This window comes from Botryllus schlosseri, chromosome 14 (genome assembly GCF_051294905.1).
Source record: "Botryllus schlosseri isolate E-star chromosome 14, Bs_hap1, whole genome shotgun sequence".
NCBI classification, from domain to species: Eukaryota; Metazoa; Chordata; class Ascidiacea; order Stolidobranchia; family Styelidae; genus Botryllus; species Botryllus schlosseri.
This window is the reverse complement of record NC_137249.1, coordinates 21,735,388-21,757,049: the sequence shown is the minus strand read 5'-3', so window position 1 is coordinate 21,757,049 and position 21,662 is coordinate 21,735,388. Positions and strand designations below refer to the sequence as shown.

Below are 21,662 nucleotides of genomic sequence, written 5' to 3'. Positions count from 1 at the left end.
CAAACTTCTACTCCTTGCCTATTATATACATTCAAGAAATGCCAAAAGACTTACCAGCATCGTCTTGGTCACAGTTTCTTCCATGATATTGGCGTTCACACTCGCAGTTGTAGTTAACTCCCAAGACAATGCAGCTACCATTCACACATGGATTGTTCTGACATGGATCCACAGGTTCGGCTATCACAATAATGACAGATTTCGGATGGATGCTTCATTGTATACAAACCAGTTCCACTCACCAATACTGCATTGAGATCCAGAATATCCTCTTTTGCATGCGCAAGTATAGTCACCTCCTGGTCGACTTCGGCATACGCCATCATTTTCACATGGATTTGGATTACAAGGGGTTCGCGCTTAAAGAGATCACATAATAGCGTAACTGATATGCTCATTTATTCAAACATCACAAGATTGAGATACAATCAAGTTATATAACAGTATTCTCCTCCTATCTGTTCAGTTCGCCACATTCTGCTTTGTGTAGCCTACACTGTGTGTCTTGAGCGGATGAGTATATTAGAATTGAATTGATGTTAATATTATTATAATAAGAGCTAAAGGGAAACTGTTTATGTCACTAACACGAATCGTATTGTTAGTACAGGCTAATAGTATGTCAATTGGCAACCATTCTACATCACAGTAAAAATTACATTTCAGTTGCTAAAAGGTTATGGGCGGGATACAAGATCACTCAGTGACTCAGATAAAGTCTGCCACTAGTCTCTGTTAAGAGAGAAAGAGAGAGAGAGTCTTTATTTTCATCCAACCAAAATACATAACACACAGCAGTGATGGTGGTACAGAAAATATGCTTGCACAGTATTCGGTATTAGATAGGAATGATCGATAAGACCGTGAAGGTCATCTAGTCTGATCACACCAGCATCAAACAGGTACACTTGACTCTAAACAGTCTGGCTGTAAAAAAGGTTACAGTAGTTAAAAAAATAAAATAGAAGAAAAATTAAACGATGGTAGCAAATGATCAATGAAGCAATGTCTGGGTGAGGTAGGGCAACAGTGTTCGTGTAACGACAAGAGGTGATCAAGTAGGGCTTTTTTAAATCTATTATAAGGCAATTCACGGATATGTGTTGGTAATGCATTCCAGATGATAGGTCCCGAGTAGTCGATAGATCTCTCAGTTAGGTTGCTATTGGGTGGGGGTAAGTAGATATTTCCGTTAGACGAGGATCTCGTGTAGTGGGAGTGGACATTTTTGGCAGGTATGAAAAAGTCGTCGAACACAGGAGGAGGGTTACACCATACGTCACATGGGCCTTTAATATGCAACGTAACAAATTATGATTACTTATCCAAATAATAAGGTCAGAAACTAACTATATAGGCTACCTCTTTCACAATGTCTTCCGGAAAATCCATCCCGGCAAGCGCATGCATATCCACCACTGAGTTCATTGCAAACACCGTTGTTAAGGCAAGGTGCCGACTGGCAAAAAGCCACAACTGTAATAAAAGTCCATAATAATTTCCACTGGATTGCACTGCAGTTTCGAGTTAATATCAATACAAGTATTCAGAACTCATCAGTCGATCTATAGATGACTAACCTACGTAGGTTAGTTATCTACAGTCGATCATAACAAAATTAACATGACTTGCAGCGGGGGAGATCCCCAACCTGTGTTTATGTCAAAATCACCGATCCGTGTATCTACAGAACTACTGCAATGAATCCAATTTTCCATCATGTGATCGATCAAGATATATTCAGCAGTCCATCACTATTATAGCAGCGGGTCAGTCATGCCACATCTAAACACTCAGTTCACAGAGCACACGTATAGTAGGCCTACACAGCTAGAGTGTATTTCATACATGTAAGTATATGACGAATGAACATTGTAGGCAACATTTTTGAGGTGGGGTAATGCATATACATTTGGTAATGCCATTGAAACATGTAATAATACCGGTAACCACAATAGATCAACGGAACCATTGATTGACTACGGGGAAGATAGCGTAGTGGCGAGCGTCAGCGCCATCCAAGCAGGCGGTCAGTTTTCTATTCATGCCGTCGGAGGTTATTCTGGGCTCCTCGTCCCCCGAGTCGTTGTTCTTACGGCGACAAAAAAAGCCCAGAAAAAAGACCCAATAAAGAAAGAAAAACAGCAAGAAATAGCTTCTAAAAAAAGGACCGACAAAGAAAGAATAACATCGAAGAAGACTGTGACATAGGACACTATAGGTCGAGGTGGATGCCAGTTCAAGAGACCCCAACTGCTCGGTCGTTAGTCATCCCCCTATCTGTTCATTACATCGCATTACATGTCTTATATATCGCATTGTACATTGTGTGTGTGTGTGTGTGTGTGTGTGTGTGTGTGTGTGTGTGTGTGTGTGTGTGTGTGTGTCTTGGGCAGCTGAAAATATAATGTGACCATTGATTGATTGATCGATTGATTGATATGAATGAGAGAATGAGATAGTGCCTTGAGTAGTATAATTAATAGCAGATCAAAGCATTTCGTATTCATACTCAGAAGAAGATACTTATTGCTAGTGCGTAGCGCTGCAGCTTTTATGTCGATAGAATCACTTTTTCATCGAATAGGTAAAAATATTGTAGGATTCGGTAATTTCTCACCTTCTTCCGAGGACGTTCTAGTTTTCACTGTGACAGAGTCCAACATGCGTCCTTGAATGTCACCCCTATAATAAATAATAAGTCATACAAGTTGGTGAAAACAGGCTTTCGAGGGTAGCTGTGCGTAACTATAGAATAACTGCAATTCAAATGCAGATTTTACTTTTTATAATATTATTATGTTGGTGACGTTACACAGGTTGTTTGATAGCATCATAAAAATTGTCGAGGAATAAACTGATGACAATTTTTTGAATCGGCGGTAGGGATGACGGAAAACATTGTATTCTCGTTGCAAGAAGTTCTGGAAATATGTTCTACTCGTTTTACTAGGGAAATCCGTTTCGTGAAAATACGACCTGGCCCGGCAATAAGATTGCATAATAATAATTTCGTTTGAATTTCGCGATTGAAATTTGCACCATCAATGAATATATAAGCCTGGACTATATACGGCAAGGGTCACCAACACGCGGCCCGCGACTTTGATTTGAGATTTCGGAAGAAAGTTAAGAAAACCATTTTGAAATGCTGAAATTGACTACAGATTCAACAAATTGTTGTTGTTTTAAAATAAGCTTCTCCATGTCTCCAGCATTATTCCATCGAGGAAGAATCAGCTGATGTGAATGAGCGGATTGCTTTGACGAGCAATGGCCCAAACACTGCCAAGACCGATACGATTAGAAAACGTATCACGACTGTGGTTCTCAAACTGGGAGGCGTGAAAGCATGTGAAGGGGGCGCGGAACTGCACTCAACTGACAATTTTTCGCGCTCCGTGCGATTTACCTCAAATTCATAGTTATTGCTCTGTGTACAGTCCGGAATTCATAGCATAGAATTCTCTCAACAGCCATAACCTTCCTTCACACTATCCGCAGGGATTACTAGCATTCTGGTTGCATTTTGTGATATGACGATGAGGATGCTGCGTGTCCAAATATTTCAGTATCATAAAGGGGGCGTTGTCCAAAATAGTTTGAGAACCACGGTCATCAGCTAGTAACGTCACTCCCTTGCCACAATATCGATTCCTTAGTCGCTGAAAGCGTTTCCAGGTATAGTGCACAGCTCAGGGTTCAAAACAAAATGAAATTGGTGATAAGTATTTTGTTGTATTTGTATTCCTTTGATAAAATATTACTTCTTTCTTGGTCACTATGCCCATCGCCTATGTTAGTTAGCAAAGCGTTGTAGTGACAGTTTTAGAGCGTGGTTGCCTATGATATATCGATATTGAATACATGCGGGCCGCGGCCAACACGGAATTTGAAAAGTGGCCCGCGACCCGTTTTGAGTTGGTGACCCTGATATACAGGCTACTGGAAATTTACAGGTAACCTGTGTCTGATTTCTAGCATTATTAGCCTACACAGAGGATATGAACACAATGAACATACGTGTAGTCAAATATCTGAAAAACGTAAGTTGTTAACGGTTGTAGGTTTCCTATTATTGTGTTTGAACGTTCGGTGTCAACGACGATAGATCTCCATGACCGCGAAAAATCCGTTTCCGGGCGATATTGGATATAATATCTCGAGATTCCGCTTGTTGGCCGCCACGTCACGTACGCTCTGACTGGCAAAGCTTGTCTCACATTTTGCCATTGAGTCCCCTATTAGAGTATCGAAACAGGTAAATTAACATCCAGGTAATGACTTTTGTGAATCAATGATGCTCAAGATTTTATATCAATATAACAAAACTTCAATCATTATGTCGATTTCTGAATAGGCTATACGATATAATGTACGAGATATAGGCCTATCAATACAGAAATAGCCTACTTATTTGGGTAAATCGCGCAAATAATCAACTTGCCGAAATACAATTTATATTTTTCCGACCACCATTAAGTTGCGATCATAGAAATACACGATTCGAGAAGCTAATAAACTGGCATGGTAGTGACGATCTCGGTTTGGCACTTACGCAATGAAGCAATGACATATTCATCACTCGACGCGTCACACCATCATGAAATTTGGTTTATTTTACGCATTCTATTCATTGTGTCAATGAAGATGAAATTTCCGACTGACAACATACCGTCCCGAGAAAGGCGATTCTGCATCGATATCTTCCAGCGTATAGCGATCCTGCATTTTTTATTTCCAAAATTCTTCCTTCCCTCACTTCGAAGTTGGGATCATTTCCCGGAGGATACTGTGGTGTTGTGATAATAATAAGTACTTGGTTCGGTTCCGTTCGGTTTATTAGCAATTTTTATCAGTTCAATACAGCACAAAAATTGCGATACAATGAAAAGATACGAAGGTATCGAAACGACTTGGAGTAGTCTTTGGAATCAGACCCACACCTTGGCCTAAGCCAGGGCTCTTCAACCGTGTGTATCGTACACACTGGGGTGTACCATGATTTTTAAATGGTGTACCACTGGGATGCGGTGTACTGGGGTGTACCAGATCCGCATTACAATGAACCGATGACTAGCTATCACAATAAATAGGCAAGTTTATGCTTCAAACAGGGTACGGATGTGTAATATCGTACAACAGGGGTGTCAAGCATACGGCCCGCCAGACCATTTCATCCGGCCCGCGAAGCTATCTTGGAAAATGGCTGTATTATTCAGCACATTTCTTACAAATGTTGAGATTTTTGTATGAAATATTATAATCAAATAATCCATAAGATAGCAAATGTCGAGTATGTTCAATTGTTCATAGGTCACATTATGACCTTCCGACAGCGGTGTTGTGGTTTCACTCTATAGTCACCATCAGCAAGGGAAAGCTGTCGAGATAGTGTAATGGTTATGCGTCCGGCTTCTCGAGCGGTAGGTCGTGGGTTCGATCCCCAGCCGGGTCATACCAAAGACTCGAAAATTGGTATCCGCAGCTATCCTGCTAGGCGCTCAGCAATCACGGATAGCATGGAGGAGAAAAAAAACGGGGGCGCAGACTAGATGATCTCATTGGGCCGTATCGCAGCTCCGTCGCCAAAGCATCTCGATGATGCAGGCGAAAAAGAATACCATCTCTCTCTCTCTCTCTTTGTCATTTATGTCCAATTCCGAGAATGCCAAAAATGCACACTCAATTCCGAGCTATACGGAAAAACGGACCAAAAAGTAGTGAACCACAGAAGTGAAACCGCCATAGTGAGAAACCGGTATTTGCAGGTTACATGGAGAATGAAATTATTACACACGAATATAATTCAAATATCTGTGGACGCATTCCCAATTTCGCTTATGACTTAACAGAACCTCTCTACATACGGAGAAACGCGAATCGCGATATAATAGTAATGAACCAGCTTCAATATATATCTCGTATTCCACGTAACGCATACACCAGAGGTATAGGCCTATCGTCCGTAAAGCTAATCTTTTCGCAGTTTATATTACCGTAACCAGCTATAATCTCAATTTTGCTAATTTCATTGTTCGCTAATAATAGGGTTGCCATACGTCCTCTTTTAAGAGGATTTGTCCTCTTTTTTGACTTTTTTGTAAGTGTCCTCGGAGGACGCCCAAATGTCGTCTTTTTTGAGACTCTGTCCTCTTTTTTTTGAGAATTTCGGGTAAATATAGGGAAAAATTCGACTGATATTCAGTAAATCAGCAATGAAGAAACGCACCGGCATCTCATTCGGGAGGTGAGCTGTAAAGCTGACCTTTTTTTTAGTGAACCGACCACGAAGTGGGAAAAATTCACCATTTTCAGTATTTTCCTCTGGTATTGCAAGTCTGGAAATTTTAAAAAAGTGTCCTCTTTTCAGATTTCCAAAATATGGTAGCCCTATATAGTCTACCTAGGGTTGCCATAGCCCACCTCCGGAATTTCCCGGACATGTCTATAATTTCACTATGAAAACTGCGTCCCGGAGGAATTTCTAAAATATGCCTGAATGCCCGGAATTTTGAAGGCTTGAAGTAAGCTCATAATTTTTTCGTAAATCAACATAAACAATATTATTATTTTGGGGCAGATTTATTCTACATGAATTTTTTTCTTCGCGCTCAGCTATCAACAGCAATTGGAAAGTTAGACTTAATGCGAAATAGGCTACTTCGATAGCATCTAGTATCTGAATGCTACCGGATTGAGATAGGATGAAACCATTGTATGAAGATTGTAACTACTTCATTGTATTTTCCAATGTTCGGGTGGGCCAATTTTTACTAGTCACTTTGTAGCATGCTGTTATTTCTTGACCTCCCATCAGGATTGTCAATATAGTGGTAAGAAATTGGAATCTCCCAAATGTACCAGAAACCAATTTTTTTTTGTGAGGAGCACACGGTTCCAAGTTGGTATTTCTATATGGGGTGTATCATTTTCTGCCGCTGTTCGAATCTGTACTCTGGGGCGCAGATTTCAAATCTCTCAAAAACTCGGGAGTCAATTCCTTAATTCTATTTTATGTCGACGGCCGCCAACACATACTAACTGAATTACGTGTCCACGGCCGCACAAATTCCCTTTTACGCTTGCAGGTTGCCCACCCCTGTTAGAGCCACGGAGAGTATTCTAGAGCGCAAAAGTGTGATACATTCCTGTGACATCACAACTTGCAACTGTGATTTTAGTTAGACTATAGCCAGAGTACGCTTAAAAGTCAAAGCTCAGGTGCCACATAAATCGCTTTCGAAAATGAGAACGTATCAATTTGCGGTTATCGTCACATGCTCTTAATAATATAGTTGCACCACCTCAATTTATAATGCGATGCCTTACCGTCGTTTCTCCTGTATCCTCGTCGTATGAAGCCAAGAGATCCGTGTGGCCATCGTCTCGCACTCGGTACCAAGTAATCGTATGTACTTCAGTGCTTTGATCTACTGGACACTCAAGACTTATGTCCCTGGCCACTGGTTCGACGATTTCTGGAGTTTCGATTACAATCCTTTGCTCGGGGACTGAAAAATGCATAGTACGGTTATTCGCTCATCATTTCATCAGTTTTTGCAGTTCTGCAGACGCGAGTTTTCGAAAGAACAATATAGGACTAGGTTAGGGTTACCATATTATTGTGAAGCAAATTCCCGACACTCTTCAGCGCCCACTAGCGGATTTCAAAATGAGGTTTAACACATTTTCCGTCAATATGACGTCACACTAGCAAAGCATTGCTCATCGAGTGTATACACCAGGGGTGTCAAACTCAACTTGCGTCGCGGGCCAAATTGAAACCTTCAGAGCACTTGCGCGCGGGCCGGACCAGTCAAATGGTTCCAAAATGTTACCTCAAAATCCATGCCCTTGTTTTTAACTTGAATCATAGTCGTTCACAGCACTGAATTTGTTAGAAATGTTCTGAAAATGTGCCATTTTCCAGAATCGCGTCGCGGGCCGGATGAAGCCGTCTGGCCGGCGGGATGCAGCTGGTATAAACTATACAGGACTGGAGTGGAACATAAGTCATGAATTGGGCCATCTGTAATGTGAGCTCTGGTGATTGCTACTGCAATAAATTCCTCCACGGGCCGGATGAAGCCGTCTGGCGGGCCGTGTCTGGCCTGTCAGGATTGTGTTTGTTTGGTCGGTGCGGCTATCTGGTTATGTGTATTAATCAGGTCCGAAACCAAATTTTTTTCTGTCCCCTTCCACCAAAAAAAGCACTGATCTTGGGCATACCATAGGGTGGTCGATGTAACTTGTGGAACACTTACTATATGCATTGATCTGTTAAATTTTATGTATGAATTCCATCAATAATATTGATTCTTCCATATATTAGGCTACTATAAAATGCACCAGAGATTGCACATCCGGTGATTTCCAACCTTTTATGGTTGCGACCTCATTTCCAACTTGAAAATGTTCCGTGGCAAAGTTCAAAACTTGATAAGCTGATTACTAAAAAACTTCAGCTTGCCTAAACTAACTCACGGCCTAGGAAGCTGATTACGTCCAAAGTCATCGCGATCCCAAGATAAAGGCAAACAACCCCAAGATTTGGAACCACTGTCTGTGACTGAAGCATCCAATAGGCCTTAACCAACTCTAGGAATATACCGTTAGCTTATAATTGCGATTACAATCAGACTTATTTCAGTAAATGATGGTTATTTATATTTATTTTGATCGCATTTTGGACGACGGTGGTGCCTGGTGCCCATACTAATAAAATTATACGTTGCATTAACTCGCGCGCGACGCGAAGAAGAATTTTGAATAGCATGAATACGCTTGAAAATAATATTGTTTATGTGGATTTACGAAAAACTTTTAAGCCTGCTTCAAGCCTTCAAACTTCCGGACATTTAGGCATATTTTAGAAATTCCTCCCGGACGCAGTTTTTTCAGTGAAATTCCGGACGTATGGCAACCCTAGCCTAGGTCTGTTCGATCACGAATCAGACAAAGACGGGAGCGTCTAAATTAGCTTCGCGTCGAGAGATAGAGCATAAGTCGACCAACACTGTGTGTTATCGATCAATAGATATTGATTTGTGGAAGAGCTCATAATATAGTCGATGTAAAGAGATTCACAATAGTTTTTAGACATTTTTATTTCTGCGTCCTCACGGCAGCAAGTTCAGACCAGAAGGGAGCATGCATTGTCATGTGTCCACCAAGTGTCCATTACACATAGTCAATGTTAGACACTTGGCAGCCCTAGAAATAACAGTACCATCATAAGAGCAACTAACAATCATTACACACACACACCCCTAATGGGTGGGCTGCCACAGATTGACTCTTTACTCATTGACTTTTGTTCAACATTCCAAAAACTGAATATTTTATAATTTAGGGAGTCGGGGCAAAAAATATAATAGAATGTTCAACGAACGATCAATTCCATCACCATCAGGATTACTCATATCTGGTTATCTAACAATACTGCGTAGTTGGCGGAGGTGGTCGATATGAAGATGCTTTGAAGCTGAACTCAACCTCCGCTAGATATTATCATAGGAAATATAGTGCGAGAGATAGTTAGCAGTTGGGAGTAATGAAGATTAGCATTGTATATTATTACAATAACATCAAAGTTATTGAATGCATTCAGTGGGAGGCTTTTTTGTCTAACGAAACAGATGAATATAATTTCTTCAGGGTCCAGCTATCTCTACGCCTTCCAAAAGCCTATATTTCCGTTTCTTGGAGCAATGCGGCAATGACTAGGGTTGCATTTAAAACAAACGGTGTTTTAAAACACTTTGTTTAAAACATGTTTTAAACAATGTTCTAAACAAAGGCCTTTTTGAATAACTGATTAGTGGTACAAAACTTGAACACGGCTTTTAACAGTAAATTCATATTTATTGACTCGAAGAACTTTTCGCGTGCCTCTTATCAACAGCAACCGGCGCGATAAAGGATACAGAACAGAGATGGATTCAAAACCAAATGGCGAATGGTGACACAATAATGAAAATTTATAAATAACATGAATGGAAATTCAACCATAGCAACAATGCGCCGTATATAGCAACAAGCAACTTGAAGAAGTAATGCCCGTGAGGAATAACATACAACTACAATGAGACAATGCAGCAATACAAAAAAAGAAATTGTACAGAAATACGGACGAACAGCTAAGCAACAACAACTAGTGTGAGATTTTAGGATTATACAAAAATTCTTTCTGGCGACAAAGGACCGGGTTGTTTAGTTTGATGAAAGTGGATTCCAAAGCTGTTAAATGAAATATGGTTCTACCCTTGGATAAAACTGAAAACATGTCGTCTGAATAGTTTGAGGCGCAAGACGGGTTGTCGATCAAATGCTGGCCAATTGAAGAAGTGCATGCCAACTCTTGGCTGTACGATTGGGATTTTGATGCGAGTTTCTGTTTACATTGCTGGGTTCAGAATCAGGAGACTGCGATGCCGATCTTATCCCCTTAGGAACATGCTGTTTGATTCGTTCTAGCAAGCGTTGGGATGTGCGTCCCACGTACCGACTGTCACAGTGGCATTTGTATTCATATATGACCATACTTTGATGAAAAGCAGGCAGCACATCCTTTCGCGTGTTGTGCAAAATTTGTTTCGTTGTATATACAATCCTCGCATTAACAGTGTTGTAACATGATTCGACGCATGATCTGATTGATTTGGTGAATCTATTGGAAACAGAGCCAAGCCAAGGAAGGTGTATGTACAGTTGTACACCGGGCATTTGTTAGGGCCGAAAACTGTAGGTTGTCTGAATGTGCGCACTTTCTCCGCAATGGCAGAGTCAGTGATGCTATCGGGATATCCATTTTTTGACAGAATGAATCTAATCCAATTTAATTCTGCGGGCAATTTGTCTTTGGAGCAAATCATAAGTGCTCGATGCACAAGGGTAGAGATCAAATTTAGTTTACGCTTTTTCGGACAAAAGGAGTTCCACCTAACATAACGACCCGTAAATATTGGCTTCCGATAAACTGATGTGGTGAATTGATGACCCGTTTTTTCTACCAATACATCAAGAAATGGTAGGGAACTATTTTGTTCTTTATCTACTGTGAATTTAAGGGATTGATGCATTGAATTTAACGTTTCGAAAAAGGCATCACACTGTCGCTCACTTTGAAAAACCACAAACGTATCATCAACGTATCGATAATACATAAGAGGTTTATCAGAGTCCAAAAATAACTTATTCTCATGGAACCCAACAAAAATATTCGCGAGGGTGGGTCCCAATGGTGAACCCATGCCAATGCCATCAGTTGCTTATACATCATGTCGTTGAAACTGAATTCAACCGACGACGTTGATATTTCAAGCAACTCCAAGAAAATTTCCCGCGGAATTGGAAGAGGTTCACGCTGGCCATTGTAAAGAGTGTCAGCGCAAATATTGAAAGTTTCAGTCAATGGCACATTGGTAAATAAACTAACAATATCGAATGAGCTCATATATACATCATTGGGATCAAGGCCGAAATTTCGAATTTTCTCTGCAAATGTGAATGAGTCACTTAAGCAGTTATTTGAATAAACAGACCGGACAGGTTCGATTATTGCGTTGAGCCATTTTGCTAAACTATGTTGTGCCGAACCAGACATAGAAAGAATTGGACGCAGTGGCGTATTAGCTTTGTGTATTTTCGGCAGGCCATACATACGCGGTCTCTGTGATCCACACGGTCTGATGAATTCATAGACTTCTTTAGGGATAACCTTCTGATTCTTTAGAGCTAGTAGACGACGTTGTAGTTTACCCTCATTCTTTTTCGTATTATCATTCTCTCGGACAATCGAGTTCGAATGATAATACGAAAAAGAATGAGGGTAAACTACAACGTCGTCTACTATAGCTCTAAAGAATCAGAAAGTTATCCCTAAAGAAGTCTATGAATTCATCAGACCGTGTGGATCACAGAGACCGCGTATGTATGGCCTGCCGAAAATACACAAAGCTAATACGCCACTGCGTCCAATTCTTTCTATGTCTGGTTCGGCACAACATAGTTTAGCAAAATGGCTCAACGCAATAATTGAACCTGTCCGGTCTGTTTATTCAAATAACTGCTTAAGTGACTTATTCACATTTGTAGAGAAAATTCGAAATTTCGGCCTTCATCCCAATGATGTATATATGAGCTCATTCGATATTGTTAGCTTATTTACCAATGTGCCATTGACTGAAACTTCCAATATTTGCGCTGACACTCTTTACAATGGTGAGCTTGAACCTCCTCCAATTCCGCGGGAAATTTTCTTGGAGTTGCTTGAAATATCAACGTCGTCGGTTGAATTCAGTTTCAACGACATGATGTATAAGCAACTGACGGCATTGCCATGGGTTCACCATTGGGACCCACCCTCGCGAATATTTTTGTTGGGTTCCATGAGAATAAGTTATTTTCGGACTCTGATAAACCTCTTATGTATTATCGATACGTTGATGGTGCGTTTGTGGTTTTTCAAAGTGAGCGACAGTGTGATGCCTTTTTCGAAACGTTAAATTCAATGCATCAATCCCTCAAATTCACAGTAGATAAAGAACAAAATAGTTCCCTACCATTTCTTGATGTATTGGTAGAAAAAACGGGTCATCAATTCACCACATCAGTTTATCGGAAGCCAACATTTACGGGTCATTATGTTAGGTGGAACTCCTTTTGTCCGAAAAAGCGTAAACTAAATTTGATCTCTACCCTTGTGCATCGAGCACTTATGATTTGCTCCAAAGACAAATTGCCCGCAGAATTAAATTGGATTAGATCCATTCTGTCCAAAAATGGATATTCCGATAGCATCACTGACTCTGCCATTGCGGAGAAAGTGCGCAAATTCAGACAACCTACAGTTTTCGGCCCTAACAAATGCCCGGTGTACATACACCTTCCTTGGCTTGGCTCTGTTTCCAATAGATTCACCAAATCAATCAGATCATGCGTCGAATCATGTTACAGCACTGTTAATGCGAGGATTGTATATACAACGAAACAAATTTTGCCCAACACGCGAAAGGATGTGCTGCCTGCTTTTCATGAAAGTATCGTCATATATGAAAACAAATGCCACTGTGACAGTCGGTACATGGGACGCACATCCCAACGCTTGCTAGAACGAATCAAACAGCATGTTCCTAAGGGGATAAGATCGGCATCGCAGTCTCCTGATTCTGAAAATATCACCCAGCAATGTAAACAGAAACTCGCATCAAAATCCCAATCGTACAGCCAAGTGTTGGCATGCAGTTCTTCAATTGGCCAGCATTTGATCGACAACCCGTCTTGCGCCTCAAACTATTCAGACGACATGTTTTCAGTTTTATCCAAGAGTAGAGGGCAATTCCATGCACAGACAAACGATGTTCACATCACTACCTCTTCGAATATCCTGAAATTTGGTACACGCACAGATGAGCTAATTCCAAACAGGATGAACTTTATTTTATCAAAGTTGGACTTTGGGGTCAAAAGTTACGTCACTTTGAAAATTGACAATTATCTGCTCATTTCGGGTCTGTTCATCTCAGGTTTTATTAATGAAATATTCAAAAAGGTGTAGCTAGATGTTGGACGACAGTTGAGATACGGCACTTAGATTTATCTGAAGTTTGTCTGATCGTCTATATTTCCAAGTAAAATTTAATACCCTTGAGGTTAGGGTCAAAGGATAAATCGAGGGGGAAATCTAAAATCAGTCAGGCGTTACACGATTTAAACAGCGGATTGCTCAAAAACATATTAAAACATTTTGGAAAAAGCGATCTTAAATGAAAGTTTGCTTCAAGAAGAATTAGTTCATAGCTGTTTTATTTTGGTTTTGAAACTGTAAAATGATGAAATTGCAGTTTTAAGAGCACACTTCATTTGTAAATGGAAATGCAGTACTAGTAGGGCATGTTCGGACATCGAGTCTGGGGTGTGTGCGGGCAACATGCCTGGGGTGTGTTCGGACTGTGTTGCCATTCGGAAATCATATCTGGGATGAATTCGGACTGTGTTGCCCCTCGGACATCGTGTATGGGGTGTGTTCGGGACATCATGTCTTGGGTGCGTTTGGACAGTTTTGCAACTCGGATATCGTGCCTAGGCTGTGTTCGTAATGTGTTGCCATTCGGACATCGTGTCTAAAGCGTGTTCGGACAATATGTCTGGGGTGTTACGACTGTGCTGCCACTCGGATATCGTGTCTGGGGGTGTTCGGATATCATGCCTGGGGTGTGTTCGGATTGTATTGTCACTCGGACATCGTGTCTGGGGTGTATTCGGACATCATGTCTTGGGTTCGGTCGGACAGTTTTGCAACTCGGACATCGTGCCTAGGGTGTGTTCAGAATGTGTTGCCATTTGGACATCGTGTCTAGGGCGTGTTCGTACATCATGTCTGAGGTGTTAGGACTGTGTTGCCACTGGGACATCGCGTCTGGAGGGAGTTGTTCGGATATCATGCCTGGGGTGAGTTCGGACTGTGTTTCACTCGGACATCGTGTCTTGAATATGTTTGCGATGCGCCGGACATCCCTCAGACCTGATATCTGCGCACTATTTTTATCCGGACATGCTCCGGTGCTGATACCTGTGCTCTAAATACCCCCTGGCAAGGTCCGGATCGGATATATGCGCGCTAATGGGTACAGAAATGCGTCAGACGTGATACCTGCGTCCTAAACGACGCATGACCTGTATATGACCTATGTCTGCAGTTGTTGCTTCAGACGTGATACCCGCGTCCTAAATGACGCGTGATTTATATATAACCTCTATGATTGCGGTTTTTGGTGATATCTGCGATAGCTGAGTATATCCACTGTAACGCTAGCTGAGTATATCCACAATTCCACATCCACAGTAGTGGTATCTGTGATAGCTGAGCATATCCACTGTAGTAATAGCTGTGAATATACTCAGCTATCACTACTGTGGATATACCCAGCTATCGCAGATATCAGCAAAAACCGCAGAAATATATAGGCAGGGTTGCCATCGACATGGACCCAAACATAAGGACAGTCGAAAAATTAGATTGGCATTCAAAAGCGTTTTCGTACATAATGTGTATTTATACGAGACGTAGCATATCATTTTCCATACTTTCGCCAGAAACAATCTGCTCCAGCAACTCATTGCTCTCAGAAAGTGCTTCATTGATCTCACGACCGCTCAGGTCTAGGTTTACCTTTACTCAGGGCCGAAACAGCAGTTCGTCCCCCACCCCAAAAAAAAAAGCAATACGATGGTCTTGGGCCCCCATAGGGTGATAAACCAAACTTCTTCACCTCGCTGTGATTGGAGGCGTCAACCAATATGGGAAAAGGCTGTACACCAAGTTCAGACAAAATCATTTTTGAGTGTATGGAGCAAGACCTCCAGTAGCAAATCTTGTAGTCTTGGTCCTGGCCGAAGCGAACTCCTTGCGATGTTATAATCGGGGAATATTGCGATGTGCAATCGTTGGTGAGGAATGATTGCTGGTTTTTGTCAGCGTGGAATGCCCCAGGTATCCTCAGCAGCAGCTGACATACTTCTTGTGTTTTAGGGTATTAATATAAGTTGAAATAGCGGTCTTTTTCATATGGCCTCCAGGTCAATGTCACAATTGCAGATATTGCAACACAGATACCAGAGGGAAATGATCGAAGTTCTGTAGTTGTTGAAAATAAGACAAAATAAGGACACAAGTCGAACACAAGGACATTTCTTAGAAATAAGGACAGTTGAGTTTTCTAAGACGTGACCCTTCAAAATAAGGACAAATCTTAGAAATAAGGAAGGTATGGCAACCCTGCATATAGGTCATGCGTCGTTTAGGACGCAGGTATCACGTCTGACGAATGTCTGTCGTCCATTAAGCGCGCAGATATCCGGTCCGGACTATGCCTGGAGATATTTAGTGCGCAGATATCAGCACCGAAGCATATGTCCGGATAAATATAGTGCGCAAATATCAGGTCTGAGGCATGTCTGGCGCAGCACGAACAGATCCCAGACACGATGTCCGAGGGGCAGAACAGTCCGAACTCACCCCAGATACGATGTCTGAATGGCAACACAGTCCGAACACACCCCAGACCTGTTGCCCGCACACACCCCAGACTCGATGTCCGAACACGCCCTACTAGTATTGCATTTTCATGTACAAATGAAGTGTGCTCTGAAAACTCCAATTTCATCACTTTACAGTTTCAAAACCAAAATCAAACAGGTATGAACGAATTCTCCTTGAAGCAAACTTTCATTTAAGATCGTTTTTTCCAAAATATTTTAATATGTTTTTGAGCAATCCGCTGTCTAAATCATGTAACGCCTGACTGATTTTAGATTTCCCTCTCAATTTACCCTTTGACCCTAACCTCCAGGGTATTAAATTTCACTTGGAAATATAGAAGATCAGACAAACGTCAGGTAAATCCAAGTGCCGTATCTCAACTGTCGTCCAACATCTAGCTACACCTTTTTGAATATTTCATTAATAAAACCTGAAAAGAACAGAGCCGAAATGAGCATAAAATTGTCAATTTTCAAAGTGACGTAACTTTTGACCCCAAAGTCAAATTTTCATAAAATAAAGTTATTCCTGTTTGGAATAAGCTCATCTCTGCGTGTACCAAATTTCAGGAGATTTGAAGAGGTAGTGATGTGAACATCGTTTGTCTGTGTATGGAATGGCCCTAGAACCATATTTCATATAACAGCTTTGGAATCCACTTTCATCAAACTAAACAACCCGGTCCTTTGTCGCCAGAAAGAATTTTTGTATAATCTTAAAATCTCACACTAGTTGTTGTTGATTAGCTGTTCGTCCGTATTTCTGTACAATTTTTTTTCTGTATTGCTGCATTGTCTCATTGTAGTTGTATGTTATTCCTCACGGGCATTACTTCTTCAAGTTGCTTGTTGCTATATACGCCGCATTGTTTCTATGGTTGAATTTCCATTCATGTTATTTATAAATTTTCATTATTGCGTCACAATTCGCCATTTGGTTGTGAATCCATCTCTGTTCTGTATCCTTTATCGTGACGGTTGCTCTTGATAAGAGGCACGCGAAAAGTTCTTCGAGTCAATAAATATGAATTTACTGTTAAAAGGCCTTTAAAAAAAAATTGTGTGACTGTGACTGTCGCTGTGACTAGGGTTGCATTTAAAACAAACGTTGTTTTAAAACACTTTGTTTGAAACATGTTTAATACAGTGAGTGTTTTGAACAAAGGCCTTTTTGAAAAAGCAAAATTGTGCTTTTTTCAAGTTGTAAAATTATGACATAATTGTGCAAATACTTTCCAAAAAACATGTTGTGTGAGCCTACCGACAATTCCCACCCGATACAGCCTACGTATTTCGATATGGGATGGTTGGAACACTCAAAATAGTCGGTACAGATATTTCGTCAAAGGAGCTATATTTACCCTATATTTTCAAGTGTTAATGTTTATACACTATGACGTCACAATTGAATACTCGTGACGTCATGACTTGAAAAAAAACATGTTTTAAATTAGGGCCTTGTTTTAAACATGTTTGTTTTAAATCGATTTTTGTATTAAATGCAATACTAGCAGTGACACTTGCGCGGTCGTTTGGGATCAATGATCCATTTTATAATTTCGTTTAGCAATAGTTCTCAGCTTTTCACTGTGCAAATTGCCTTGAATTTTGTTTCGGTTAACCAACAACTCTATAAACTTCGAGCAATGAAATAATATTGAACTGTGCTGATTGGATTCGAATTTTCAGTCATTGATTGGAATCAAGTGTGATTCGACTTATCTCTCCCTAACTATATGATAACTGGATATAATATTTTTGAAAGAGTACACTTGTCTCTATATACACTGCCCTAAAACGAACGTACGCTCTGCCAATCAGAAATGATAATAAGGAATATTGGATTGGTGTGGTGCTAAAGTACCGATGTATTCGAAGCAATTAGCGCACCCAATTCCAACAGATGCGATTAAATTCAGCTTTCTTACGTGTTTGTACAGTGTGCCTCTTCAGTTCTCTCCAATTACCCTCGCTTAAATAGTAGACGATAAATGTATAACGCGTTTCTGCTTGGAGATTCGTTAGTTCTGCCCTTCCGGTGTCATCAAGGGCAATTTGCCGCTCGCTACCGTCCCGAATGTATGAAACCCTGAAAATATAGTCATACATCCGTGTGATATTTATTGTCCATCCAAAGCCCTGTCGATTGTGAACCATTCGCAAAATGACAATTTAAAACAAAATACGTAGTTGAACTTGAGATTAGTACAGCGTTATATCGATTGTTATACAAGTAGAAATTCATGGTTAGCCTTGAAACCCCAACTTAGAAGATGTCGATGTAGGCTATCCCGACATTCTTCGAAGCGTGGAAGGGATGTATTACAGTATTGGTACCCGGAGAGTGAAGTCCCGAGACACGACATTAAAGTCGCGCCGACCCAGAGGGGGAGGTTCCCTTCAACTGCGATTTGGTAATTCATAAATGTGTGAAATTAGTACTAAATGACAGCAAATGTTGGCTACCCCTGCATAATGTGCAGATGCTCGTTACACGCTCATAGACTGAATCGCGTCAATGAAACGGTACATTGACGCGGTACTATGATACAGAGAGATGATAACGTTCGCTCTTATGATGTCGCAAATGTCAGGAAGCAACTCAATGGAGGTGGCGAATCTATAGGACCTGTATAGCGCCATCCACAATTTAAATGAGGAGGGTATCATTTTCGCGATTTACTTCGAAATACGTTTTAGGGATGTGGATGATACACTACATCTATACTCAAGAAGAGCAATACGCAATACCCGTGTTTCCATACGAAGGGGGAAATTATTTAATACAGTTAGTTAATATATACGTGCTGCATACTGAGAAACCATTACGTGTTTTAGTTCTGCTCAAATGCTGTTGGCATCCCTGAGATTGTGTATTGATTTTAATGATTCGACTCGATTAGTGAGATGTGATTGTTTCAAGGACTAAAATCATGCGCTGCTTGCCACTATCGGAGGTAATTTATCAACGAAAATTGCAGTTTCGATAATGTTTTCCATTGTTTGGTCAATTGGGTCGTATCACAGCATACGAAACATGTAGTACGAAACTACGCACGCTAGTGGAGATGAAATTTCGGCGAAGTCATTCTCAACCCTCGACATTGTCACAAAAATGCAATGAAATAGGCATGGTCGAAAAAATACAAAAATCATCTTTAATGTGAGGTACAACTGGTATTATATAATTTGCGGTAGCATAGAAGGTACATTTTTGAACTTCCCCCACTCTCACACTGTTATGACGTGATGTGGGTATACTCGGATGCTCGATTCAACTCGGAAGCCTAATAATCGATGAATATCGATCGAATAGCGATGAATTAATGTTAGCACTAATGTATTTTGGTTAGTTCGTTTCTCATTGGCATCCAAAATAACGCGTTAAAGTTCATTAACCGCGTCCAAATGCAACTTAACTTTTCCTGTACAAATCACACTGGATGCACAGTGAATGCGTCTGACGCATGCGCATCCCCAAATAGTGCTTTGCGCAAAACATTACGTCAGCCAAATACGGACGATTTGCTAAATGGTTGTTGACTGGCAGGAAACGCTGTGTTTGTCCGACATCGAAAGCGATGTTGTCTGACACTTACGCGGCGATTCAAATGTCTCAGTATCCTGTAAATTTATACTTGAATGATTGCGTCAAATGTACTTGAATTTTGAAAGAGCGGCTGGATGCGAGGCACGATCGTTTCCAACCCTTATACGGAGATATTGCTCAACTCGTGTGAGGGTGTAGGTGTATGCAGGTGTCGACATAATTGGAAATCATGACGCAGTGCCTTACATTACTCTTCTACAACCATCTGAGAAATTAATCAACCCCTGTAGGTGTAACAATGACGATTCTTAATGCGGGACGAACTCGCTTGCGACCAAATGGATGACGCAGCAACTTTTCCTATCAACCGTGCAGGATGATACACCAAACTCATTTCTAGAACTTTACAGCGGTCAGTGTCAATTGGGTTCTCAAATGCAACAGTTCAGACCGCATCTAATGAAAGAATCTTACGACCCAAAGTGCGTCATAGCCCTGTCTTTCTTTAGATCATTAGTTCGATTCTATAATGCGCTTTATCGCCGCCATAAACTTGGAAATTTTGAATAGATCAATGGTAAATGCTTGCCTGAATAGATTCCGAACTGGTGAATCGAAAAACAATTTGATGGCTTTATCCGTGATTTCGTTGAATTGAAAATTGAAGTTGAACGTCGTTCTCTGTTCAGTTCGAGTGCCGCCCACCGGGTACGTTGGTGCATTAGTTGGAATCACGGACACACCAGTAGAAGAGGATATATCGTCAGTAATAATCAAGTGCCTGGTTCGATCCCTGAAAAAATCACGGTCAGTAGCCTATGAACATAAACCACACAGATAATATGAAATGTTTATAATAAAGTGTCCTTTTCGGAATAAGGTAATTATTGTAGTTTACTATCCACGGAATACTCTTTTCGAAGTTGTTATGTTGTGTAGGAGTTTAGATGGTCGTGTCACAAATACAATTTCCAAACTAATAACTTCTACTTCTGTTACCATCGGTTTATCTTCAGCACGTTTAGCTTTTACATTATCACACACCTGAGTACGGCATAAATATAAACAGTGTAAGTGTGCGATACGCCATTCTCATAGTCAAGGTCGATGTTGGCGATTGGCAGGCTGTCGGCGTTTCTCTGAAAGTCAATCCTTTGCTCTGTCCACGGATCTGTCGACCCTCTGCAGGAAATAAATAAGTGTAACGCTTGTAGCCACCCATTCGACGATTACTTACTTGATTCTGTATCTAATGATGAAGTATGCAATATTTTGCAAATGCTGAAACGATGTCAACGCGATAGGAACAGTTACTTCCTGTAAGGATAACGGTAATGCTTTTTGGTAGCTTAATATATTGCAAGGAAATCAAATTTACTCTTGTAATTTTGCATGTGATGCTCAGTCCTGATTGCGGAGGGTTTTGTGAGAAGCTGCAATTGCAAATTTTACTGTACGGTCCTTGCATTACTTCTTTTTCGATTGCATACGATTCGACGTTTTGATCGAATAGAGTTCGACACGCTGGATATCTTCTCATTTTACCATCTGCAACACAAGATTGAATTGAAGATAACTATTATAAGGTTTCGTGCAAATTCAAGAATCATACTTCTTAATCTCTCCGGAATATCGACGAAACCCTTCACCGAATAAGTTATTGCAAAAAGCAGCGCGATACTCGCCACAAGGCGATGCATGGTGAAAATGCTACTCGTACCCACTATGAAATATTCTAACTACACTACAGATGTTTGATATGTACCTTTATTCGTGGAATAAGATAGATGGTAACGTATTCATATCTACTAAATCGCAATTTCCCACATAAGCCTTTCAAACAATTCGAATCTGTCTCGTCAGGATATAAATGACCTCAGCACAGCTGAATTGTAATCTGATCTACGTATTGCAGCAACGGTTTTGCAATGACTGAGGGTGACGCTACGACCCTAGAAAAACAGTTTTGTAAAAATACCGAATGTAGGGTGATATATATGCATGATGTTCCAGTCTGTTGCACGCGTCGCCGGCATTGGATCTCGCTGTCGCTACAAGTTGGTCAAAA

General features: G+C 40.8%; 1 protein-coding gene across 1 annotated transcript; it reads right to left on the bottom strand.

The window, feature by feature from the left end:
- Positions 1 to 483: 483 nt before the first annotated feature.
- Positions 484 to 21,459, bottom strand: LOC145455860 (uncharacterized). Its single transcript, XM_080333882.1, has 11 exons — positions 21,207 to 21,459; positions 20,973 to 21,142; positions 20,832 to 20,911; positions 20,639 to 20,776; positions 20,184 to 20,387; positions 17,973 to 18,133; positions 7,333 to 7,514; positions 4,676 to 4,792; positions 4,024 to 4,241; positions 2,621 to 2,685; positions 484 to 1,476 (listed from the first exon to the last, which is right to left on the bottom strand). The coding sequence occupies exons 1-11, from the start codon at positions 21,292 to 21,294 to the stop codon at positions 1,346 to 1,348; spliced, it is 1,554 nt and encodes a 517-aa protein (XP_080190008.1). The 5' UTR covers positions 21,295 to 21,459; the 3' UTR covers positions 484 to 1,345.
- Positions 21,460 to 21,662: the final 203 nt, after the last annotated feature.